This window comes from Bufo gargarizans, chromosome 4, assembly GCF_014858855.1.
Source record: "Bufo gargarizans isolate SCDJY-AF-19 chromosome 4, ASM1485885v1, whole genome shotgun sequence".
NCBI lineage: Eukaryota > Metazoa > Chordata > Amphibia > Anura > Bufonidae > Bufo > Bufo gargarizans.
Genome location: NC_058083.1, coordinates 47,047,153 through 47,073,602, shown reverse-complemented (window position 1 = coordinate 47,073,602; position 26,450 = coordinate 47,047,153). Strand labels below are relative to the sequence as shown.

The 26,450-nt window shown below is 42.6% G+C and overlaps 1 protein-coding gene across 1 annotated transcript in view; it reads right to left on the bottom strand.

Annotated features, from left to right (window-relative positions):
* The window catches only part of LOC122935176 (fibrinogen-like protein 1), a 29,676-nt gene extending 5,874 nt beyond the window's left edge, over positions 1-23,802 (bottom strand). The window contains exons 1-4 of the mRNA XM_044290941.1: positions 23,491-23,802; positions 22,733-22,952; positions 22,147-22,287; positions 2,393-2,609 (exon numbers count right to left, since the gene is read on the bottom strand). Of these exons, the coding sequence (XP_044146876.1) occupies positions 2,393-2,609; positions 22,147-22,287; positions 22,733-22,952; positions 23,491-23,802 (890 nt within the window). The remainder of the gene's footprint in view (positions 1-2,392; positions 2,610-22,146; positions 22,288-22,732; positions 22,953-23,490) is intronic.
* Positions 23,803-26,450: the final 2,648 nt, after the last annotated feature.

Below are 26,450 nucleotides of genomic sequence, written 5' to 3'. Positions count from 1 at the left end.
GCAGCATATTTACATGATTACTGCAGCAATACCCACATTGTGGCAACAATGTACCTGTGTGTGTTGAAATTGGGCGTCAAGCCTCAGTCGTCCGTTTACATATTTTCAATTTCCACATGTTTGGAATTTAAGTTTTTGGGGGAGGATTGTTAAATGTAATCAAACCAGCATATATATACAGGTGAAACTCGAAAAATTTGAATATTGGGCAAAGTTAATTTATTTCAGTAATGTAAATTAAAAGGTAAAACTAATATATGAGATAGACTCATTACATGCAAAGCGAGATATTTCAAGCCTTTATTTGTTATACTTTGGATGATTATGGCTTACAGCTTATGAAACCCCAAAGTCACAATTTTGAGGTCCCCTTTGCTCAGGGGGTATGGATTAATTAGTTGACTAGAGTCTGACACTTTGAGCCTAGAATATTGAACCTTTTCACAAAATTCAAATTTTAAAGGGAACCTGTCACCGGGATTTTGGGTATATAGCTGAGGACATGGGTTGCTAGATGGCCACTAGCACATCCGCAATATCCAGTCCCCATAGCTCTGTGTGCTTTTATTGTGTAAAAAAACGATTTGATACATATGCAAATTAACATAAAAGAGTCATATCTTACTTGTGTGACCAGAAAAGAGTCATATTTTTCAAGCTCTGACTCATCTCAGGTTAATTTGCATATGTATCAAATCGTTTTTTTACACAATGAAAGCACACAGAGCTATGGGGACTGGGTATTGAGGAGGTGCTAGCAGCCATCTAGCAACCCATGTCCTCAGCTCTATACCCAAAATCCAGGTGACAGGTTCCCTTTAAGCTGCATTAATGCAATTCCTTTTAATTAGCATTACTGAAATAAATAGACTTTTGCACAATATTCAAATTTTTCGAGTTTCACCTGTATATATATACAGTGCCGCCCATAATTATTTATACCCCTGGCAAATTTTGACCTAAAGTTACTTTTATTCAACCAGCAAGTAATTTTTTCACGGGAAATGACATAGGTGTCTCCCAAAAGATAATAAGACGATGTACAAGAGGCATTATTGTGGGGAAAAAAACATTTCTCAGTTTTTATTTACATTTGAGCAAACTTGCTGGTTGAATAAAAGTAACTTTAAATCAAAATTTGCCAGGGGTATGAATAATTATGGGCAGCACTGATATATATATATATATATATATATATATATATAATGTGTGTGTGTGTGATTACTACAAGACGCAAGGTATAGCAGCAATCGTCTTTTCCCGTGAATTCTATTTCCATACGGATGCAATTTATTTTTTAGGGATTGTTCAATCTAATGAACCAGCATATATACGTGATTACTGCAGCAATACACAGGGTAATGCAGCAATCTACCTGTGAGTGTTATTGTGAAATTAAGCATCAAGCCTCAATCGTCCATTACCTGAATTCCCAGATTATTATTTTTGTTCAATTTAATTAACGAGCATATATACGACGCGTGATTACTACAAGACAAAAGGTATAGCAGCAATCTACCTGTGTGTATTAATGAGAAATTGAGTGTCAAGCCTCACTGGTCCGTTTATGTATTTACAGTTTGGATACGGTTGGAATTTTAACTTTTTGGGGGATTGTTAAATGTAATCAAAACAGCATGTATATGTGATTAGTACAAGACACAAGGTATAGCAGCAATCTGCCTGTGCGTATTAATAAGAAAGAGGAAAATTGATGACAAATTGAAGAGACAGATAATATGAATGGCGACCAAAGAGCCCAGAAGAACTTCCAAAGAGATTAGAGGTGAACTCCAAGGTAGGATGGCCACTTTTGCCATGAAACGCAGAGCTAAAAACATTCAAGAATGGACTAAGAGAAAAGCATTGGACTATTCTGAAGTGGGCTCTAGGAGCTCTGATGTAAATCCTATTGAACATCTGTGGAAGTTGCTGAAACATGTATTTTGTAGAAGGCACCCTTCACACCTGAGATGGCTGGAGCAGTCTACTGATGAGGAGTGGTCAAAATACCTGGGGACTGGTGCAGAAGTCTCATTGAGAGTTACAGATTGCCTCAAAAAGTTGTGCAACAACATATTAAGTTAAGGGTAACATCATGTTTGCCCAGGCCAGTTTCATTAGTTTGTTTTATAAAATGATTCTGTTGAACCACAATTCAAAAGCAATGTCTGATTTTCATTAGTTTATTTTCAGTAATTTCAAGTTATTTCAGTTACCATTGTCAGTTTTTCTTTTTTTAATGGAAGGGTACCAACAATTTTGTCTATCTACAGTATCTATCGCTTTCTATCTATCTAATATCTATCTCATTATCTATCTATGTAATATCTACTAGGGACACAAATAAAAATCTAATAATATGGATGTCTGTTCCTGTACTCTGACTTACCTGAACTCCAGGTAGTGGACATACTTGTGCTCCCTGTCCCAGTCCTCCATGTCAATCCTCAGTGAGTATCCCCCCCTGCTGGTGATTTTGTGGATATGGTCATTTCCTAGCCAGAATTCACCATTCAGGTCACCAAATCCTTCTTTGTATTCTTTCCAGGTGCGGTTGAAACTGATTGATCCATCCCGACGTCTCTGAATCACTGTCCACCCCCCGCCTTACAGAAAAAGAGCAAGAAAATCATGAAGCCGATGTTAATGTGGGGGAGGGGTCAACAGGGGTCACTGGAAATAGAGATGAGAGAATCCATTCTAAACAAATTGTATTTGTTACAAATTTACCATAAATTTATCTGCCAAGCGAATCCAAAGATTTGGGGATTCACTTTGGATGAATTGCGCATAAACAGCCCTCAGGGCTATTTTCCTGCAGACATTGGGTGGATCAATAGAAGGGAGGATAAAGATGAAAGATCACAAGACACTTGGAGGGGGGGAGAGATTGGCTTAGAGGCTGACAGACAGCCTAATAGACCAATCAGGGACATTACAATGATAGACAGGCTAGTGAGCGAAAATAAACTGTCAGATGAAATGCAGAATGTAAAAGCTAATTCCCCATTAAAAGTGCCCTGTCTGACCCAAGAAGAAGTACAGCGGAGTGTTGAAAAGATTAAAATAGACAAATCGCCGGGACCAGATGGCATACACCCCCGTATCCCAAGAGAATTAAGTAATGTTATAGCCAGACCCTTATTTCTGACATTTAAGGACTCTATACTGATAGGGAATGACCCACAGGATTGGCACAAATGTGGTGCCAATATTCAAAAAGGGTCTAAAAACAGAGCCGGGAAACTATAGGCTGGTAAGTTTAACATCTGTCATGGGTAATCTGTTTGAAGGTTTTCTATGAGATGCTATCTTGGAGTAGCTCAATGAAAATAAGCAAATAACGCCATATGAGCTTGGCTTCATGAGGGATCGGTCATGTCAAACTAATTTAATCAGTTTCTATGAGGAGGTAAGTTCTAGACTTGACAGCTGCGAATCAATGGATGTCGTATATCTGGACTTCTCCAAAGCATTTGACACTGTACCACATAAAAGGTTAGTATATAAAATGAGAATGCTCGGACTGGGAGAAAATGTCTGTATGTGGGTAAGTAACTGGCTCAGTGATAGAAAACAGAGGGTGGTTATTAATGGTACACACTCAGATTGGGTCACTGTCACTAGTGGGGTACCTCAGGGGTCAGTACTGGGCCCTATTCTCTTCAATATATTTATTAATGATCAGATGACACTAAACTGTATAAAGTAATTAATATGGAAGAGGACATTATACTGTATATAATGGGAACTCCTTCAAGACTGTTGGAAGACCATTTCAGGTGACTACCTCTTGAAGCTCATGAAGAGAATGCCAAGAGTGTGCAAAGCAGTAATCAAAGCAAAAGGTGGCTACTTTGAAGAACCTAGAATATGACATATTTTCAGTTGTTTCACACTTTTTTGTTATGTATATAATTCCACATGTGTTAATTCATAGATTTGATGCCTTCAGTGTGAATCTACAATTTTCATAGTCATGAAAATAAAGAAAACTCTTTGAATGAGAAGGTGTGTCCAAACTTTTGGTTTGTACTGTATATATCTATATATATATATACAGTCATGTGAAAAAATTAGGACACCCTTTGAAAGCATGTGGTTTTTTGTAACATTTTTAATAAAAGGTTATTTCATCTCCGTTTCAACAATACAGAGAGATTAAAGTAATCCGACTAAACAAAGAAAACTGAAGAAAAGTCTTTTCAAGATCTTCTGTAAATGTCATTCTACAAAAATGCCTATTCTAACTGAGGAAAAAGATAGGACACCCTTGCCCCTAATAGCGAGTGTTACCTCCTTTGGCTGAAATAACTGCAGTGAGACGGTTCTTGTAGCCATCTACCAGTCTTCGACATCGGTCTGAGGAAATTTTACCCCACTCCTCAATGCAGAACTTTTTCAGCTGTGAGATGTTTGAGGGGTTTCTTGCACGTACAGCCCTTTTCAAGTCACCCCACAGCATCTCAATGGGATTCAAATCTGGACTTTGACTTGGCCATTCCAGGACTCTCCATTTCTTCTTTTTCAGCCAATCTTTGGTTGATTTACTAGTATGTTTTGGGTCATTGTCATGTTGCATGGTCCAGTTCCGCTTCAGCTTTAATTTTCTAACTGATGGTCTCACATGTTCTTCAAGCACCTTCTGATACACAGTAGAATTCATCGTGGATTCTATGATGGTGAGCTGACCAGGTCCTGCTGCAGCAAAGCAGCCCCAAACCATGACACTTCCACCTCCATGCTTCACAGTTGGTATGAGGTTCTTTTCTTGGAATGCTGTGTTTGGTTTACGCCAAACATGTCCTCTGCTGTTGTGTCCAAATAATTAAATTTTGGACTCATCTGTCCAAAGAACATTATTCCAGAAGTCCTGGTCTTTGTCAACTTTATCTCTGGCAAATGTCAGTCTGGCCTCGATGTTTCTCTTGGAAAGCAAAGGTTTCCTCCTTGCACACCTCCCATGCAAGTTAAACTTGTACAGTCTCTTTCTGATTGTAGAGGCATGTACTTCTACATCAACAGTAGCCAGAGCCTGCTGTAGTTCTCGAGATGACACTTTAGGGTTTTTGGAGACCTCTTTTAGCATCTTGCGGTCTGCTCTTGGGGTGAACTTGCTGGGGCGACCAGTCCTGGGCATGTTGGCAGTTGTTTTGAAAGCCCTCCACTTGTAGACTATCTTCCGGACAGTGGAATGGCTGATTTCAAAATCTTTTGAGATCTTTTTAAATCCCTTCCCAGACTCATAGGCTGCTACAATCTTTTTTCTGAAGTCCTCTGACAGCTCTTTTGCTCTCACCATGGTGCTCACTCTCACTTCAACAGTCAGGAGCACACCAAACTAAATGTCTGAGGTTTAAATAGGGCAAGCCTCATTCAACATGCAGAGTAACGATCTACTAATTATGTGCACCTGGTGTGATATACCTGTGTGAGATCTGAGCCAATTTAAGAGGGAATACATGTGAGGGTGTCCTATCTTTTTCCTCAGTTAGAATAGGCATTTTTGTAGAATGACATTTACAGAAGATCTTGAAAAGACTTTTCTTCAGTTTTCTTTGTTTAGTTGGATTACTTTAATCTCTCTGTATTGTTGAAACGGAGATGAAATAACCTGTTATTAAAAATGTTACAAAAAACCACATGCTTTCAAAGGGTGTCCTAATTTTTTCACATGACTGTATATAAATATATATATATATATATATATAGACACTACAGAGGACAGTATACTGCTACAGATGGATCTGGATATATTGGAGGCTTGGGCAGAGAAGTGGCAGATGAGGTTTAACACTGACAAATGTAAGGTTATGCACATGGAAAGGAATAATGCAAGTCACCCGTACATACTAAATGGTAAAACACTCGGTAACACTGACATGGAAAAGGATCTAGGAATTTTTGTGAAAAGCAAACTAAGCTGCAAAAACCAGTGTCAGACAGCTGCTGCCAAGGCCAATAAGATAATGGGTTGCATCAAAAGGGGCACAGATGTCCGCGAGGAGAACATAGTCTTGCCCAGGGATGGCGCTTCCATATCTGCAAGGGGGGCAATTGCCCCCAGGCCCCCGAATCATTAGGGGCCCCCAAGCCCACCACCGGGTGCCGGCCCACAACTAACGGCAAGTCACAGGGAGATGAACGCTTCCATTGTGGAAGCGTTCATCTCCATAGTCATCTGTATCGCCATCCTCAGGACAGCGATACAAATGGCTGTGCTGTGGGGCAGGGGAGGGAGAGGCGCTTGATACTGGCATATGGTTTGGTTTGGCACTTGATACTGGCACATGGGGGGTTTGGCACTTGATACTGGCACATGGGGGGGTTGGCACTTGATACTGGAACATGAGGGGGTTGGCACTTGATACTGGGTTTGGCACTTGATACTGGCACATGGGGGGGTTGGCACTTGATACTGGCACATGGGGGTTTGGCACTTGATACTGGCACATGGGGGGTTTGGCACTTGATACTGGCACATGGGGGGGTTTGGAACTTGATACTGGCACATGGGGGGTTTGGCACTTGTTACTGGAACATGGGGGGCATGATAAGTCACTTGTTACTGGCACATGGGTGGAAGAGAGGCACTTGATACTGGCACATTATTATGGGGCCCTATGGGGGCTTCTACTGAGGCCACAAAGAAGGGGTATTTTATATGGGGGTCTCTGTGTGGTACTAGTATTATCTGTTTTTGCAGTATATTATTGGGGAGCACAGTGGCACAGTATTGGGGGTAGTAGGATGATTTGTCCAGAAGATGGGAGGATGATGGAAAAGTAGTAAACTAAGATTTTTTTGTTGTTGTCAAACTGCAGAGATGGAAAATGGTGACAAAATGGTGGTCTGGTCTGAAAGGAGAAGACGAGGACAGAGAACATCTACATCAAAGGAGATGTGACTGGATGTAACAGGTATGTGGCGCTGTTGTATTTCTGTAGTGATGGGGGGGACGTTCAGTACAAGCCTATTTTTCTTCTGACAATTATCACTTGTATGTGTATAAGTACAGGCAGGCATTCTGCCCCCATTATGGCATAATTTTGGGATGCTTGTGCAGAACAAGCCCCAATTTCTTATGACATTATGTATACAGGAATCTGCCTCCATTGAGGTATAATTTTTGGACGTTTGGTCCCCAGACAAGCTGCTGTTTTGTTTCCTATAACACTGTGTGTGTTTAAACACCATCTGCCTCCAATTTTGGAGCATTTTTAAACACGCTGTTTGTTAACACCATGAAATGCATTTACCCATAGCTATGTATGTCAGTGTCACTCAGACATCATTTACTATTGCTGTCATCGCATTCAAGAACTTAGGGAGGGGGGATAGAAAGAGCAAAAATTAAACTAAAAAGTTTAAAAAGATATAAAAAAATCGGAGTTATCTCAGAGTGTCATACCAATTTCAGGCCAATTAGAGCACTTTTAATTTGGATAAAATCGATTTGGCCACAAATGAAATGTAAATTTTTTTAAGAATCGGACACAAGATAAATTTCACGAATTTCGCTCATCTCTCACTGGCAGCATTGGCAGGATGTCCTCAATTTCTCCCTGTTAGAAGTTTCCCTAACGATAAACAAAATGCTGACCCATCGGTGGGAATCTCAGTTGAGCTCTTTGAGGGGTGAACCTGGAAGCAAGTTTTCATTTACCCTGCAGTGCCCCCACAGGGACCCGAAAAACAGAAAATGGAGATGTGAATTCTTCCTAATATGTACAATCATTAACAATTTTAGCGGTTTTAAAATATATTTTTAGTTAATTTTTTTATCTAGTGCACTGCAGAAAAAAAAACTTTCTACCTGAGAATCGTCAACATGCTGCTTAAAGGGCTTCCACCACCAGAAATACTGTTATGTAGGTGACTGATATAGCGATGCGCTAATGTCAGCAGTACATAACAGTGTGTTTCTAACATTTGTCCCTGCAGCCGTTTTTGTAAAATAGGCACTTTTATAATATGCTAATGAGCCTCTAGGTGCTATGTGGGCGTAAAATCAGCACCTAGAGGCTCCGTCCACTCACGCTTTATCCCGCCCAGGTCCCCTGTTCTGCCCGCCCAGCTCCTCTTGATTGATGCCATGGTCCACCACATCGTTGACGAAATCTTGCGCCTGCGCCATTCACGTCTGTCTTCGGCGCAGGCGCAGTGAGTGAAGGCCGCTCTCCTGATGCCAGCTTCCTCACTGTGATATAGTCGGCGCAGGTGCAGTGAGGAATCCGGCACCAGGAGTGCATCATTCACTCACTGCGCCTGCGCCGAATACAGAAGTGAACGGCGCAGGAGTGGGATTTCAGTTTTTTTTTAAATATATATTTTTTGTGTCTCCATAGTATGAAAGCTGTAGTTTTTTTACATTTTGGGCGACTGTCTTAGGCCTCATGCACACGACAGTTTTTTTTCACGGCCCGCAAAAACTGGGTCCGTGGGTCCGTGATCCGTGACCGTTTTTTCGTCCGTGGGTCTTCCTTGATTTTTGGAGGATCCACGGACATGAAAAAAAAGTCGTTTTGGCGTCCGCCTGGCCGTGCGGAGCCAAACGGATCCGTCCTGAATTACAATGCAAGTCAATAGGGACGGATCCGTTTGAAGTTGACACAATATGGTGCCATTTCAAACGGATCCGTCCCCATTGACTTTCAATGTAAAGTCTGGAGTTCTTTTATACTATCGGATTGGAGTTTTCTCCAATCCGATGGTATATTTTAACTTGAAGCGTCCCCATCACCATGGGAACGCCTCTATGTTAGAATATACTGTCGGATATGAGCTACATCGTGAAAATCAGATCCGATAGTATATTCTAACACAGAGGCGTTCCCATGGTGATGGGGACGCTTCAGGTTAGAATATACTGAAAAACTGTGTACATGACTGCCCCCTGCTGCCTGGCAGGTGCTGCCAGGCAGCAGGGGGCAGACCCCCCCCCCCCCTGTTTTTAACTCATTGGTGGCCAGTGCGGCCGCCCCCCCTCCCTCCCCTGTAGTTAACTCATTGGTGGCCAGTGCGGCCGCCCCCCCCCCCCTCCCTCCCCTATGCGGCCGCCCCCCCCCTCCCTCCCCTGTAGTAAACTCGTTGGTGTCCAGTGGGCCCCCCCTCCCTCCCCTGTAGTTAACTCGTTGGTGGCCAGTGGGCCCCCCCTCCGTCCGCTATAGATAACTCATTGGTGTCCAGTGGGCCCCCCTCCGTCCGCTATAGATAACTCATTGGTGTCCAGTGGGCCCCCCCTCCCTCCGCTGTAGATAACTCGTTGGTGGCCAGTGGGCCCTCTCCCCTCCCTCCCCCTCCTAATTAAAATCGCCCCCCTATCATTGGTGGCAGTGGTGAGTACCGATCGGAGTCCCAGTGTAATCGCTGGGGCTCCGATCGGTAACCATGGCAACCGGGACGCTACTGCAGTCCCGGTTGCCATGGTAGCTTAGCAATTTGTAGAAGCTTCATACTTACCTGAAGAGCTGCGATGTCTGTGACCGGCCGGGAGCTCCTCCTACTGGTAAGTGAAAGGTCTGTGCGGCGCATTGCTTATAGCACAAACCTGTCACTTACCAGTAGGAGGAGCTCCCGGCCGGTCACAGACATCGCTGCTCTTCAGGTAAGTATAAAGCTTCTACAAATTGCTAAGCTACCATGGCAACCGGGACTGCAGTAGCGTCCCGGTTGCCATGGTTACCGATCGGAGCCCCAGCGATTACACTGGGACTCCGATCGGTACTCACCACTGCCACCAATGATAGGGGGGCGATTTTAATTAGGAGGGGGTGGGAGGGGAGAGGGCCCACTGGCCACCAATGAGTTATCTATAGCGGACGGAGGGGGGGCCCACTGGACACCAATGAGTTATCTATAGCGGACGGAGGGGGGGCCCACTGGACACCAATGAGTTATCTATAGCGGACGGAGGGGGGGCCCACTGGACACCAATTAGTTAACTACAGGGGAGGGAGGGGGGGCTGGCTACCAAGAAGTTAACTACAGGGGAGGGAGGGGGGGGGGCGGCCGCACTGGCCACAAATGAGTTAAAAACAGGGGGGGGGGGGGTCTGCCCCCTGCTGCCTGGCAGCACCTGCCAGGCAGCAGGGGGCAGTCATGTACACAGTTTTTCCGTATATTCTAACCTGAAGCGTCCCCATCACCATGGGAACGCCTCTGTGTTAGAATATACTGTCGGATCTGAGTTTTCGCGAAGTGAAAACTCACCTCTGAAAAAGCTTTTATGCAGACGGATCTTCGGATCCGTCTGTATGAAAGCAACCTACGGCCACGGATCACGGACACGGATGCCAATCTTGTGTGCATCCGTGTTCTTTCACGGACCCATTGACTTGAATGGGTCCGTGAACCGTTGTCCGTCAAAAAAATAGGACAGGTCATATTTTTTTGACGGACAGGATACACGGATCACGGCCTCGGCTGCAAAACGGTGCATTTTCCGATTTTTCCACGGACCCATTGAAAGTCAATGGGTCCGCGAAAAAAAACGGAAAACGGCACAACGGCCACGGATGCACACAACGGTCGTGTGCATGAGGCCTTATGTAGGGGCTCATTTTTTTCCGGTATGAGATGACGGTTTGATTGGTACTATTAGGGTGCATATGACTTTTTGATCGCTTGGTATTACACTTTTTGTGATGTAAGGTGACAAAAAATGGCTTTTTTGACACACTTTATTTTTATTTTTTCTACAGTGTTTACCTTAGGGGTTAGGTCATGTGATACAGCAGGTTCTTACGGACGCGGTGATACCTAATATGTATACTTTTTTTTATTTATTTCATTTTTACACAATAACAGCATATTTCTTTTCTTTTTTTTTTTTTACTTTCTTTATTTAAGTTCCAATATTAACAATCAGTTTTATAAAACATATAAATATTAACATCTTTTTTCAGTGAAAATACCCCCCCCCACTCCCTCCCCCTCCTCTCCTATGATGCGTCCTCCCTCCACCACCACCCCTCCGTAAACCAGACCGAGGAGAGATGAAGAAGGATGGCGAAGGATTCCAATCTCCCCAGATACTAAGCCATTTTATCTCAATATTCCTAAAATATAGTCATATCTCTTATTAGTATTTACCAAATTTAGCCATGTATTCATACTGGGAGAATCTCGCACAAACCAAGAGCGTGCTATTAGGAGTCCTGCCAGGAACATTATCTTAAACAAAAGTTTTTTTTTATATTGCTGACAGCCCACCTTGGCAAGATCACCCAATACCCAACATTCAGCAGTAAAAGGAATCCGCACATTTAGTTTTCTCTCTATGTAATTATGAATAGCCCCCCAATATTGTTTCAGCTCTACACAGAACCAAAACATATGCAAATAATGCGCATCAGGAACATCACACCTAGGGCAATTGGAATCGCTCCTAATACCCCATCTCTTAAGCCAAAAAGGTGTAACGTAAAGACTATGTAGAATATTAAACTGCACCACAACGGGATTAAAATTGTGTGAAACCAATTTTAAATCCTGAACTACCTTCTCCTGATCATCCAAGTAAGGCCTCATGCACACGACCGTTGTGTGCATCCGTGGCCATTGTGCCGTTTTCCGTTTTTTTTTCGCGGACCCATTGACTTTCAATGGGTCCGTGGAAAAATCGGAAAATGCTCAGTTTTTCAGCCGAGACCGTGATCCGTGTATCCTGTCCGTCAAAAAAATATGACCTGTCATATTTTTTTGACGGACAACGGTTCACGGACCTATTCAAGTCAATGCGTCCATGAAAGAACACGGATGCACACAAGATTGGCATCCGTGGCCGTAGGTTACTTTCATACAGACGGATCCGAAGATCCGTCTGCATAAAAGCTTTTTCAGATCTAAGTTTTCGCTTTGTGAAAACTCATATCCGACAGTATATTCTAACACAGAGGCGTTCCCATGGTGATGGGGATGCTTCTAGTTAGAATACACTACAAACTGTGTACATGACTGGCCCCTGCTGCCTGGCAGCACCCGATCTCTTACAGGGGGCCGTGATCAGCACAATTAACCCCTTCAGGTGCGGCACCTGAAGGGGTTAATTGTACTATCATATCCCCCTGTAAGAGATCAGGGCTGCCAGGCAGCAGGGGGCAGACCCCCCCCCTCCCCAGTTTGAATATCATTGGTGGCCAGTGCGGCCCCTCCCCCTCCCTCCCTCTATTGTAATAATTCGTTGGTGGCACAGTGTGCGCCCCCCCGCCCCCCCCTTCCTCCCTCTATTGTAATAATTCGTTGGTGGCACAGTGTGCCCCCCCCGCCCTTACTCCCTCTATTGTAATATTTTGTTGGTGGCACAGTGGAGGGAGGTAGGGGGGGCGGGGGGCCGCACACTGTGCCACCAACCTATTATTACAATAGAGGGAGAGGGGGGGGGCGCCGCACTGGCCACCAATGATATTCAAACTGGGGAGGGGGGGGTCTGCCCCCTGCTGCCTGGCAGCCCTGATCTCTTACAGGGGGATATGATAGTACAATTAACCCCTTCAGGTGCGGCACCTGAGGGGTTAATTGTGCTGATCACGGCCCCCTGTAAGAGATCGGGTGCTGCCAGGCAGCAGGGGGCAGTCATGTACACAGTTTGTAGTATATTCTAACTAGAAGTGTCCCCATCACCATGGGAACGCCTCTGTGTTAGAATATACTGTCGGAAATGAGTTTTCACATTCTAACTCATATCCGACAGTATATTCTAACATAGAGGCGTTCCCATGGTGATGGCGACGCTTCAAGTTAAAATATACCATCGGATTGGAGAAAACTCCGATCCGATGGTATAAAAGGGACTCCAGACTTTACATTGAAAGTCAATGGGGACGGATCCGTTTGCAATTGCACCATATTGTGTCAACGTCAAACGGATCCGTCCCCATTGACTTGCATTGTAATTCAGGACGGATCCATTTGGCTCCGCATGGCCAGGCGGACACGAATACGACTTTTTTTTCATGTCCGTGGATCCTCCAAAAATCAAGGAAGACCCACGGACGAAAAAACGGTCACGGATCACGGACCTACGGACCCCGTTTTTGCGGACCGTGAAAAAATACTGTCGTGTGCATGAGGCCTAAATCGTTGGACATTCCTTTTGCCAAGCCCTCTGTCCAGAAGAACAGGTATCTGTAAATCGTGCTATAAGTAAATTTTTATAAAGTTGGGAAATTGTATAGAAATGTGTATTTCAAGTCTATTTATTTTTATAATACTTAAAAGTGCCAATCTTAAGTGTAAGTACCGAAAAATTAAACTAAAGTTTGCTAGTGCTTATTACACCACAAAGGAGTACATCCCATTGAACCCTTCACTACACACCAAAGTCTAATAGAATACCATGACTTCATAAAAAGATTCCTGGCGAATTTAAATTCCTAATCAGAGTCGGTCAATTGATCAGACTCCAATAACGTAAAAAAATTATCATATGGAGATCTATTCACTAAATACTTACAGAGAGGGCTATCCTCCCACTTCCGGAAAAAAACAAAACTGTGCAGCTAAAAAATAGCCTTGAAGCAGGGGAGATTAACTCTCCAACGGCTTATACCAATGCTCTAATTTAAGTCTTACACGTTTCCTCCCCCAAAGTAAGTCATTAATAATTCTTTCTATTAGCTTAAAAAACCTATCCCCAATCCAAACTGGAGAATTCCTAAAGACATAAAGTAACTGGGGGAGAATGAGATATTCTATCTGCCTTCGATAAAGATAAACGAAGCCATGTTGTTATTTTTGACCTTAGCTTAATTATCAATGGAATCAAATTAAGCGGGATAAAATCTTCCACCCTAGGAGAGATTGTAATGCCTAAATACTCAAAAGACTAAAAAAAAATTCAAAGTGTTCAAAGGGGCGTCATTGGGTAGTACAGATTTATCTAAGGGCACAGTCATATTATCCAATGGCATGAGGGTAGTTTTTTCCTATTTTACATCCAGACCTGAAACTTCTCCAAAATGATTTATCGTTTGGATGATATTCAGCGAAGTAGATTGTGTCTGTTGAATATAAAATAAAATATCCTCTGCATATAGAGAAATTCGGTCTTCCATTCCTAATACCCTAAACCCTAGAATCCTAGGGTCTTGTCTAACTCTAGCGGCCAAGGGTTCAATGTAGATGTCAAATAAAAGAGGAGAAAGTGGACATCCCTGGCGAGTGCCTCTAGTCATACAAAAACTTCTGGTAAGATGACCATTTATAGGAGATCTATAAAGAAGTTTAATCATATTACTAAACCTAGGGCCGAAGCCCATCTTATGAAGCACTCTCCGAAGAAACCCCCACTCAACTCTATCAAAGGCCTTAGAGGCATCTATACGGTGTAGATTATAATGGGTCCCTTTATTAGGCATAAAACCATTTTGGTCTGGATGTATAATTGATGTAATGACACTAGCTAGCCTCATAGCTAAGATTTTAGACAGGAGTTTGACATCTGTATTAAGAAGAGAAATAGGTCTATAGAAATAGGTCTTTTGGGATAAAAATATTGCTTCAGCCAAATCTTAATATGTTTGGAATGTATTTAACCACTTCAGCCCCGCTAGGTGAAACCCCCTTCATGACCAGAGCACTTTTTACACTTCGGCACTACACTCCTTTCACCGTTTATCGCTCGGTCATGCAACTTACCACCCAAATGAATTTTACCTCCTTTTCTTCTCACTAATGGAGCTTTCATTTGGTGGTATTTTATTGCTGCTGACATTTTTACTTTTTTTGTTATTAATCAAAATGTAACGATTTTTTTGCAAAAAAATGAAATTTTTCACTTTCAGCTGTAAAATTTTGCAAAAAAAACGACATCCATATATAAATTTTTCGCCAAATTTATTGTTCTACATGTCTTTGATAAAAAAAAAATGTTTGGGCAAAAAAAAAATGGTTTGGGTAAAAGTTATAGCATTTACAAACTATGGTACAAAAATGTGAATTTCCGCTTTTTGAAACAGCTCTGACTTTCTGAGCACCTGTCATGATTCCTGAGGTTCTACAATGCCCAGACAGTAGAAAACCCCCACAAATGACCCCATTTCGGAAAGTAGACACCCTAAGGTATTCGCTGATGGGCATAGTGAGTTCATAGAACTTTTTATTTTTTGTCACAAGTTAGCAGAAAATGATGATGATTTTTATTTTTTTTATTTTTCTTACAAAGTCTCATATTCCACTAACTTGCGACAAAAAATAAAAAATTCTAGGAACTCGCCATGCCCCTCACGGAATACCTTGGGGTGTCTTCTTTCCAAAATGGGGTCACTTGTGGGGTAGTTATACTGCCCTGGCAATTTAGGGGCCCAAATGTGTGAGAAGAACTTTGCAATCAAAATGTGTAAAAAATGACCGGTGAAATCCAAAAGGTGCACTTTGGAATATGTGCCCCTTTGCCCACCTTGGCAGCAAAAAAGTGTGACACATCTGGTATCGCCGTACTCAGGAGAAGTTGGGGAATGTGTTTTGGGGTGTCATTTTACATATACCCATGCTGGGTGAGAAAAATATCTTGGTCAAATGCCAACTTTGTATAAAAAAATGGGAAAAGTTGTCTTTTGCCAAGATATTTCTCTCATCCAGCATGGGTATATGTAAAATGACACCCCAAAACACATTCCCCAACTTCTCCTGAGTACGGCGATACCAGATGTGTCACACTTTTTTGCTGCCAAGGTGGGCAAAGGGGCACATATTCCAAAGTGCACCTTTCAGATTTTGCAGGCCATTTTTTACACATTTTGATTGCAAGGTACTTCTTACACATTTGGGCCCCTAAATTGCCAGGGCAGTATAACTACGCCACAAGTGACCCCATTTTGGAAAGAAGACACCCCAAGGTATTCCGTGAGGGGCATGGCGAGTTCCTAGAATTTTTTATTTTTTGTCACAAGTTAGCGGAAAATGATGATTTTTTTTTTTTCTCTTTTTTCCTTACAAAGTCTCATATTCCACTAACTTGCGACAAAAAATAAAAAATTCTAGGAACTCGCCATACCCCTCACGGAATACCTTGGGGTGTCTTCTTTCCAAAATGGGGTCACTTGTGGCGTAGTTATACTGCCCTGGCAATTTAGGGGCCCAAATGTGTGAGAAGAACTTTGCAATCAAAATCTGTGTAAAATGGCCTGCAAAATCTGAAAGATGCACTTTGGAATATGTGCCCCTTTGCCCACCTTGGCAGCAAAAAAGTGTCACACATCTGGTATCGCCGTACTCAGGAGAAGTTGGGCAATGTGTTTTGGGGTGTCATTTTACATATACCCATGCTGGATGAGAGAAATATCTTGGCAAAAGACAACTTTTCCCATTTTTTTATACAAAGTTGGCATTTGACCAAGATATTTTTCTCACCCAGCATGGGTATATGTAAAATGACACCCCAAAACACATTCCCCAACTTCTCCTGAGTACGGCGATACCAGATGTGTCACACTTTTTTGCTGCCAAGGTGGGCAAAGGGGCACATATTCCAAAGTGCACCTTTCGGATTTCACCGGTCATTTTTTACACATTTTGATTGCAAAGTTCTTCGCACACATTTGGGCCCCTAAATTGCCAGGGCAGTATAACTACCCCACAAGTGACCCCATTTTGGAAAGAAGACACCCCAAGGTATTCTGTGAGGGGCATGGCGAGTTCCTAGAATTATTTTTTTTTTGTCGCAAGTTAGTGGAATATGAGACTTTGTAAGGAAAAAAGAAAAAAAAAGAAAAATCATCATTTTCCGCTAACTTGTGACAAAAAATAAAAAATTCGAGGAACTCGCCGTGCCCCTCACGGAATACCTTGGGGTGTCTTCTTTCCAAAATGGGGTCACTTGTGGCGTAGTTATACTGCCCTGGCAATTTAGGGGCCCAAATGTGTGAGAAGTACCTTGCAATCAAAATCTGTAAAAAATGGCCGGTGAAATCCGAAAGGCGCACTTTGGAATATGTGCCCCTTTGCCCACCTTGGCTGCAAAAAAGTGTGACACATCTGGTATCGCCGTACTCAGGAGAAGTTGGGGAATGTGTTTTGGGATGTCATTTTACATATACCCATGCTGGGTGAGAGAAATATCTTGGCAAAAGACAACTTTTCCTATTTTTTTATACAAAGTTGGCATTTGACCAAGATATTTCTCTCACCCAGCATGGGTATATGTAAAATGACACCCCAAAACACATTCCCCAACTTCTCCTGAGTACGGCGATACCAGATGTGTCACACTTTTTTGCAGCCTAGATGCGCAAAGGGGCCCAAATTCCTTTTAGGAGGGCATTTTTAGACATTTGGATCCCAGACTTCTTCTCACACTTTCGGGCCCCTAAAAAGCCAGGGCAGTATAAATACCCCACATGTGACCCCACTTTGGAAAGAAGACACCCCAAGGTATTCAATGAGGGGCCTGGCGAGTTCCTAGAAATTTTTTATTTTTTGCATAAGTTAGCGGAAATTGATTTTTTTTTGTTTTTTTCTCACAAAGTCTCACTTTCCGCTAACTTAGGACAAAAATTTCAATCTTTCATGGACTCAATATGCCCCTCAGCAAATACCTTGGGGTGTCTTCTTTCCGAAATGGGGTCACATGTGGGGTATTTATACTGCCCTGGCTTTTTAGGGGCCCTAAAGCGTGAGAAGAAGTCTGGAATATAAATGTCTAAAAATGTTTACGCATTTGGATTCCGTGAGGGGTATGGTGAGTTCATGTGAGATTTTATTTTTTGACACAAGTTAGTGGAATATGAGACTTTGTAAGAAAAAACAAAAACAAAAAAAAAATTTCCGCTAACTTGTGCCAAAAAAAATGTCTGAATTTAGCCTTACAGGGGGGGGGGGTGATCAATGACAGGGGGGTGATCAATGACAGGGGGGTGATCACCCATATACACTCCCTGATCACCCCCTGTCATTGATCACCCCCCTGTCATTGATCACCCCCCTGGTAAGGCTCCATTCAGACGTCCGTATAATTTTTACGGATCCATGGATACATGGATCGGATCCACAAAAAACATGCGGACGTCTGAATGGAGCCTTACAGGGGGGTTATCAATGACAGGGGGTGATCAGGGAGTGTATATGGGTGATCACCCCCCTGTAAGGCTCCATTCAGACGTCCGCATGTGTTTTTGCGGATCCGATCCATGTATCCATGGATCCGTAAAAATCATGCGGACGTCTGAATGGAGCCTTACAGGGGGGTGATCAATGACAGGGGGGTGATCAATGACAGGGGGTGATCAGGGAGTGTATATGGGTGATCACCCGCCTGTCATTGATCACCCCCCTGTAAGGCTCCATTTAGACGTCCGTATGCGTTTTGCGGATCCGATCCATGTATCCGTGGATCCGTAAAAATCATACGGACGTCTGAACGGAGCCTGACAGGGGGGTGATCAATGACAGGGCGGTGATCAATGACAGGGGGGTGATCAGGGAGTTTATATGGGGTGATCATGGGTGATCAGGGGTTTATAAGGGGTTAATAAGTGACGGGGGGGGGGTGTAGTGTAGTGTAGTGTTTGGTGCGACTTTACTGACCTACCTGTGTCCTCTGGTGGTCGATCCTAACAAAAGGGACCACCAGAGGACCAGGTAGGAGGTATATTAGACGCTGTTATGAAAACAGCGTCTAATATACCTGTTAGGGGTTAAAAAATTCGGATCTCCAGCCTGCCAGCGAACGATCGCCGCTGGCATTCTGGAGATCCACTCGCTTACCTTCCGTTCCTGTGAGCGCGCGCGCCTGTGTGCGCGCGTTCACAGGAAATCTCGCGTCTCGCGAGATGACGCGTATATGCGTCCAGGAGGAGAAAAGCAACCACCTTCCGGACGCATCGGCGCGTTAGGCGGTCCGGAGGTGGTTATAGCGGTTATGAGAGGGATTTTTATCAGTACAATTGCTAATTTGACAAAACGCTATGCAAAGAAGGAGAAAGAACTAGAGGAAGCAGCTGCGGCTGGAATGGCTGGATACGCTAAGTTAAAAACAGAGGAAGGTAGAGAGATTATGCTGAAGACAAGTCAGGCTTTCTCTGACTTTCTTCTGGATAAAGCTCAACAGAGGTTATTCTTTAGAGGACAAAAATATTTTTCTGAGGCAGGACATCCCGGGAAGATGCTGGCCAGGGTCATAGCTAACCAGGACCTAAAGAAAGAGATTCGTAGTATTCGTGACTCGGATGGGACCATTATTGAAGATCATGAGGGAATAATAAAAATATTTATAAACTATTTTTCAGAATTATATAAATCAGAGAGTGTTCTCTCGGAGGAAAAGATTGACTCATATTTGGATTCTATTTCCCTTCCACTGCCTACAGATAGTCAAAAAGAACGTTTGGAGATGGACTTATGTCTTCAAGAGATAGTGGATGCTATTACAGAATTTTGGAAACAAAAAAATAATCATGTTTTAGAGTCTCCATATTCTGAGAGCCATAGTTTTTTTTATTTTGTGGGCGATTGTCTTAGGTAGGGTCTCATTTTTTGTGGGATGAGATGACGGTTTGATTGGCACTATTTTGATCGCTTGCTATTACACTTTTTGTGATGTAAGGTGACAAAAAAATGTTTTTTTGACACCGTTTTCTTTTTTCTTTTTTTCTTACCGTGTCACCTGAGTGGTTAGGTCATGTGATATTTTTAAAGAGCAGGTCGTTATGGATGTGGCAATACCTAATATGTATACTTTTCATTTATTTATTTGTTTTACACAATAACATTATTTTTTAAACAAAACAAATCATGTTTTAGTGTCTCCGTAGTCTGATAGCCATAGTTTTAAAAAAAAATTGGGCAATTGTAATAGGTAAGGCATCATTTTTGTGGGATGAGATGACGGTTTGATTAGCATTATTTTGGGGTGCATATGACTTTTTGATCGCTTGCTATTACACTTTTTGTGGTTGTAAGGTGACAAAAAATGGCTTATTTGACACTGTTTTTATTTTATTGTTTTTATGGTGTTCAACTGAAGGGTTAGGTCATGTGCTATTTTTATAGAGCCGGTTGTTACGGACATGGAGATACCTAATATGTATTTTTTTATTTATTTTTTACATTTGGCACAATAAAAGCATTTTTGAAACAAAAGAAATCATGTTTTAGTGTTTTAGTTTACTTTTTGGTGTTCATTTTTTTGCGGGAAGAAGTGACGGTTAGATTGGTACCATTTTGGGGGGCATACGCCTTTTTGATCGCTTGGTGTTGCACTTTTAGTGATGTAAGGTATTTAATTTTTTTGACGGTGTTCATCTGAGGGGTTCGGTCATGTGAACGTTAGGTTGAAACGGACACGGCAATACTTTTCTTTTTTTTCCCCAAATTTTTACAATTATTTTTTACATTATTTTGGGGAAAGGATTCTTTTTTTTATTGAAACTTTTAATTTCTTTGTAAAACTTTATTTTTTTCACTTTTTTTTCACTTTATTTTTTGTCCCTTTTCTGGGACTTCAACTTTTGGGGGTCTGATCCCATTTATAACGCATTATAATACTTCTGTATTGTAATGCATGGGCTGTAAGTGTATTACCAGTGTAAAAAATGTGCAGCTTCCTGCCTGTGAGACCCAGGGGGCTGGATCTCACAAGCTGTCACAGAAGGCAGCCATGATGCCTAAGGAAGACATCGGGCTGCCTTCCCTGCCATCGGGTCCCTGTCACAGCAGCACGGGGACCCGATGGAAGCTATCTCCCTCTCTCCCTCCACACATTGCACGTGCCACGATCAGCACTGACTGTGGCACATCAATGGTTAATGTGATGGCATTGGTGCTTTCACCGATGCCGGCGCATACAGCAGGGGTCCGGCTATCAGTGACTGCCGGACCCCTGTCGCTGATCAGGCGAGCGCAATTCCTGCAGCCCGCCGTAATAGTATGGCGCTGGGTAGCAAGTCACGTCCCTCTGCTCCATACTATTACGGTGCTGGTCAGGAAGGGGTTGTCCCGCGAAAAATATTCAGCAATTTTGAAACCAGCGCCTGGATCTGAACACTTTTGTAATTGCATGTAATTAAAATATTATCATAGCCACTGAGTTATTCAATAAATAATGTTTGTTCTTTCTCATTTCTTTGATCTGATCACTGAGATAGTCGCACATGCTCAGTTTCATCCTTTATTTTTTTATTTTTTAATACATTTATTTATAATTTTCTTCATACATCTCGTGGAAAACAAAACAGCAGGAAAACCCCAGAGATATAGGGGATTGAAATTACACCTATACAAATGTACACCATCATGTTCTACAAAGTCAGACAATACATAAAAAAATTTTTTTTCCCTGTCCAGTTTGCTTTTGCTTCACAAGGAATACAGAAAAACAGAAGAAAAAAACCCTTTGGAGGCATAGCTTCAACCTCCCCGGGGGGAGCAGCGGGCAAACTTACCAAATACCAAAATAAAACTTACAAAGTAAACAAGGGAGAAAAAATAAATAAATAAATAAATAAATAACTGCGTAGCACTTAGGTGTAAGTTAGTGGAATGGGAACAGAGTCCATAGTATATTCAGCAAATCATCTGATTATATGTATATTCGGCGCACATTGCCCTAAACCACAGAAGAGGGTCACCAAAAAAAAAAAAGGGGAAATTCTGTCTCGCTCCCTTCAATCCCCCAACGAATGGGGAGAAAAAAAAAAAGAATAAACAAATAAATAGATAAATAAATAAATAACTTTCATCCTTTAACTGCCTCCTGAGTTGTGATAGGTAGATCATGGACACGCCCCCTGAGCTGCAGCAGGAAAGACACGCCCCTTGAGCTGTCAGCTTGATATAAATCCAGCAGAGCAGTGAATGTGGAGATCTCTGGATCCATGGGAGGTACAGGGCTGGTTCTAGATTTGTTAGAAAGAGATTGTCATGTACTACATGATGTCTGATTTACATTTTTTACATTATTCATGGGAGAACCCCTTTAACTAAAATATAGCATATAATAAATACAGTAATGTGAAGATTTCAATTGACTGGACAGATTTGACAACAATGTAACTGTAACTACATAAGTAACGTCCACTCTTAATTACAATACATTTCATTCCTAGAGGAACCTGAAAAAACTGCAGAGAAATAAAAGATTGGGCTTGAAATGTGACATTTAAAGGGGAGCACTCAGTCACATAAAAGCCGCTGTCACCTGTTTACCTTGCGTCTCCATGTCACAGAACACGTCTACTGGACTTCTCCCACTAGATGGCAGTATAGTATAGCTGCCGGAGCTGCGGATCCCATTGTGGTACAGGCTGGAACAGTCGGAGTGACAGGACTTTGTGTGTTTCAAAGCTGCTAATAGATAGGTACATGGATTAGATAGATAGATAGATAGATAGATAGATAGATAGATAGATAGATATTAGATAGATAGATATTAGATAGATAGATAGATAGATAGATAGATATACGATAGATGGATATTAGATAGATAGATAGATAGATAGATAGATATTAGATAGATATCTTAAGAAAAGAGAAGGCAGCACTCCAATTTTTATTTTATTTTTTAGATTTTTTTTGTTTTGCTATATATATTTTTTTTCTTAGTTTTTTTTTGTTTAGATTGCTAGATATTAGATTGATTGATAGGTACATGCACTAATTGACAACAATTACTGCCCCCAGATAGAAATGTCGGATTGTTGCTAAATTCAGCATGCAGTTATGTCTCAGGCAGATAGATAGATAGTGCAGTATTTTCCCCCGCTGGCACCTTGCCCCATGTCCTCCCTTTTACCTGCTGCATGTGGTGATCTCTGAGCTCCCAGGACTTCAGCTATAGGACATGTTGAGTTCCTGATGGCTCCTTCCAGCATCAGGGAGATGTTACGGACCTGAGCTTGGATGTCATAGATAAAGGTGGCCTGTAGGCGCTGCAGAGTGCTGCTCTCACCGGCCCATATCTCCAGGCTCTGCACCCTGTGCCCCAGGGAGGAGTTGTAGCTCCCTACTTCAGGCTGTGGAGACAACATGATGTATTCAGTAAGCTTTTGAGCTCCCTCTAGTGGCGGTCGCAGGTAGTCAGCAAAATGATTGACACTTTTACCATAAACCACGACAGATAGCATTACCCACAGCTGGCACTGTTATGCATAGGGGGTTCTCTGCCTGCTTATTAACTGGGGTCCTGATTACAGTTAGTGGCAAGTAAAGTATATAGGTTTTCCATATTGTATTACATGATCTGTATGGTTTGGACTGAAAAAAGCCAGGGCTTCTGTAGATTTCATGTTTGGAATGTGTGTCGAGCTTGCAATTTGCGGTTCAAATGTTGGAAGGTATGCGGCACTGAGATATGACTGAGAAGTCATACTAATCATAAAGCCCCCCAAACCCCTGCCCTATATTTACCAGTAGATTTTCACATTTTGAGCAATAATTAGGAATAATCCTATAAACGTTTTTTCATTGCAGTCATGCAGTTCTGACCTATGACCTGCAGGTGTCACTGTTTGCACACAAAATAAGTAGTATGCAAAGACAAGGAATCTTTACCTGATGTTCTAGAATCCTCAGACGATGTCTATGGTTCCTGAGCTCTTCCTGAAGTTCTGCTATAAGTTCCCTCATCTCCAGAATGTCCTGTTTCCTATTGTCGTTTTGGTGGAGCCAGTAGGACACCTCATCAGTACAACGGAAAATATCCGGGCAGCGGTGTCCGTCTTGTAGAGGCAGCGTAGCCGTAATCTTGCACTTTCCATTTGCCAGAACCTGACGGCTGTATTCCCCACAACCTCTTTGTGCGGAGTCGCCATGAGTTGGATATTGGGGTGCCGGATGGGAGCGATGGTCATTCAGAGCTACCATGCTTTGTAGAAGTGGCCATATGAAGCCAGAAATGAGCAAATGAGCGGCCATTTAGAAATTGTTCCCTGTCATTAAATCCATGGAGAGAGTGTGGAGAATAGGACAAAGCTGTATCCCAGAGAAGGGAGTCTAGGAGAATTCTTTGCTTTCGCAGTTTGCCGTGCGCCACTGTATCACGCAAACACCCAAGGAGTCACTTTATGTTTACACCATCCTAGAAGGATAAAATATGAGTGAAGGTCAGTGTTGAGGTCATTCAGACATATCTAAAGGATTATGAGTCCTGGGGCAAAAGTACAGCTTGGAGGATACATACACACAACTTTTCTTCATGGCTGCCAACCGAAGACCACAATACCTTTTAGCTGCATACGTGGCAATGTTCCCTCTAAGGCTTTGTATCCCTGGTGGTCTAGGACAGTAAAGGTGTTAGTGTCAGCTTCCTTAGTAATCTAGCACAGTAGAAGAACTAATATCAGCATTCCTGGTGATCTCAAGTAGTAAAAGTAGTGGTAGTGTAGGCAGAGAAAGGTTATTTGTCAGTATACCTGGTGGTCTAGGGTAGTAAGGGGTTATTGTCAGTATACCTGGTGGTCTAGGGTAGTAAGGGGTTATTGTCACTATACCTGGTGGTGTAGGGTAGTAAGGGGTTATTGTCAGTATACCTGGTGGTCTAGGGTAGTAAGGGGTTATTGTCAGTATACCTGGTGGTCTAGGGTAGTAAGGGGTTATTGTCAGTATGCCTGGTGGTCTAGGGTAGTAAGGGGTTATTGTCAGTATACCTGGTGGTCTAGGGTAGTAAGGGGTTATTGTCAGTATACCTGGTGGTCTAGGGTAGTAAGGGGTTATTGTCAGTATACCTGGTAGTCTAGGACAGTGAAAATGTTAATGTCAGCACATCAATAAAAAAGTCAGCATCAGGTTGCTTCCATACTTAAAATTTCCTAGACAGTGGTTCATAAGAACAAGGTCAAACAGCAGACTTTGGGTCTAGGACAGGGAGGATATTATTTTAATTAATTAAAATCCCTTGTCGTCTTGGTCAGTAAATGTGTAAATGTAAGGATTACTGGTGATCTAGGGCAACAAAGGGGTTAATACCAAGTATACCTGGTGGTCTAGGTCAGTGAGAGGATTAGTTCCAATATCCTTGGTGATCTAGCCAGTAAAAGAGTGAATTTTTATATCCCTCTTGGAGGTCAGTAGAAGGGTTAATGCCGCTTTCCTGGGATTCAGTGGTTACTCACCTCTCGAGGCCCCACAACTATGTTGACAATGTTGACCATTCATTTGAAAGGGCACCATAAAATACCATATATCTCCTGTAGTGTTCTCTGCAGGAGAAATATACATCCAAGTAATATTCACCCGGGGGTTGTGCTGCCAGCCCCATAGTGGTCAACTGTTCACCAGCAGGTCGCCCTTCACAGAAGTGGTTGGTGAAAAGAACATGGGCCTCCCTCCTCATTTTGGAGTTCAAGTGTTTTAGCCACACCTGTCGCACAACAAGTGCATAAAATCAAGCACACAGCCATGTCATCTCCATAGACACTGCTAGTATCAGTGGTGATCCTGAGGAGCCCATGACTTTGTGACGTTGATTTTGTAGGAGTGAGATGTAAGGATGCATCCTTTTATCAGCTTTTTGTTGAATTGTTATATATTGTGTGTACTTGAAAATTGTAGACTGTGTGGAGTGTGTTTCTTTTTGTTACTGTTTAATTAGGATTTGTGAAGGCATTTGTCCTAGAATTGAAAAAAATCGAGCTGGGAATCTATAGCCACCAAATGATGGCAGGTACTAGGGCCTGTCCACCATTCTGCAGGAGGTTTTGTCAACTGTAAGGACCATTTCTGGAGATCCTGTGGTGACATTAGGGAAGGTCCTGGCACATAGGCATTGTCCTTTAGCCTATACCAAGATGGGCTTAATAATGAAACATAAAGCTGGTTTGTCCCTCAGTTACTAGGTTAGTTGAGTGCATGTATGATTTTAGGTTTGCAACTTTTGTGCCCCAGACAGACAGTCTTCAAGGGTAGCACAGTGTTGAAGACAAATTGAAATGGTCTGAGAGAGTTGAGAGGGTTAGGAGAGCCAAGAGGGCTGACAGAGCTTTGATGACTGAAGGGCTGTATGAGTGAGAGGACTGAGAGAGTCGGGAGAGCTGAGAGTCCAGAGAAAGCAGAGAAGACTGAGAAAGTCAAGAGAACTGAAAAAACTGAGAGGACTGAGAGGGTTGAGAAACAATAGTTCTGAGAGAGCTAAGAGGGGTGAGACAGCTGAGAGGGTTGATAGGGCTGAAAGAACGGGTTGATAGGGCTGAAAGAACTGAGAGGACTGAGAAATCTGCAAAAGCTGAGAGTCCTGAGAGAGACAAGAAGACTGAGAGAGTCCAGAGAGTTGAAAGAACTGATAGGACTGGGAGAGCTGTGAGGCCTAAAAGGGCTGAGAGAGCCAAAAGGGCAGAGAGATTGTTGAGGGCGGTAAGACAGCTGAGAGGAAAGAGAGGACCAAGAGGACTAAGAGCATAAGAGAGTTGAGAAGAGTGGGAGAGCCAAGAGGGAAGACATAGTTGAGAGAGCCAAGAAGGCCGTGAGGGTTGAGAGATCCGAAAGAGCTGAGAGAGCCAAGAAGGCCGATAGAGTCA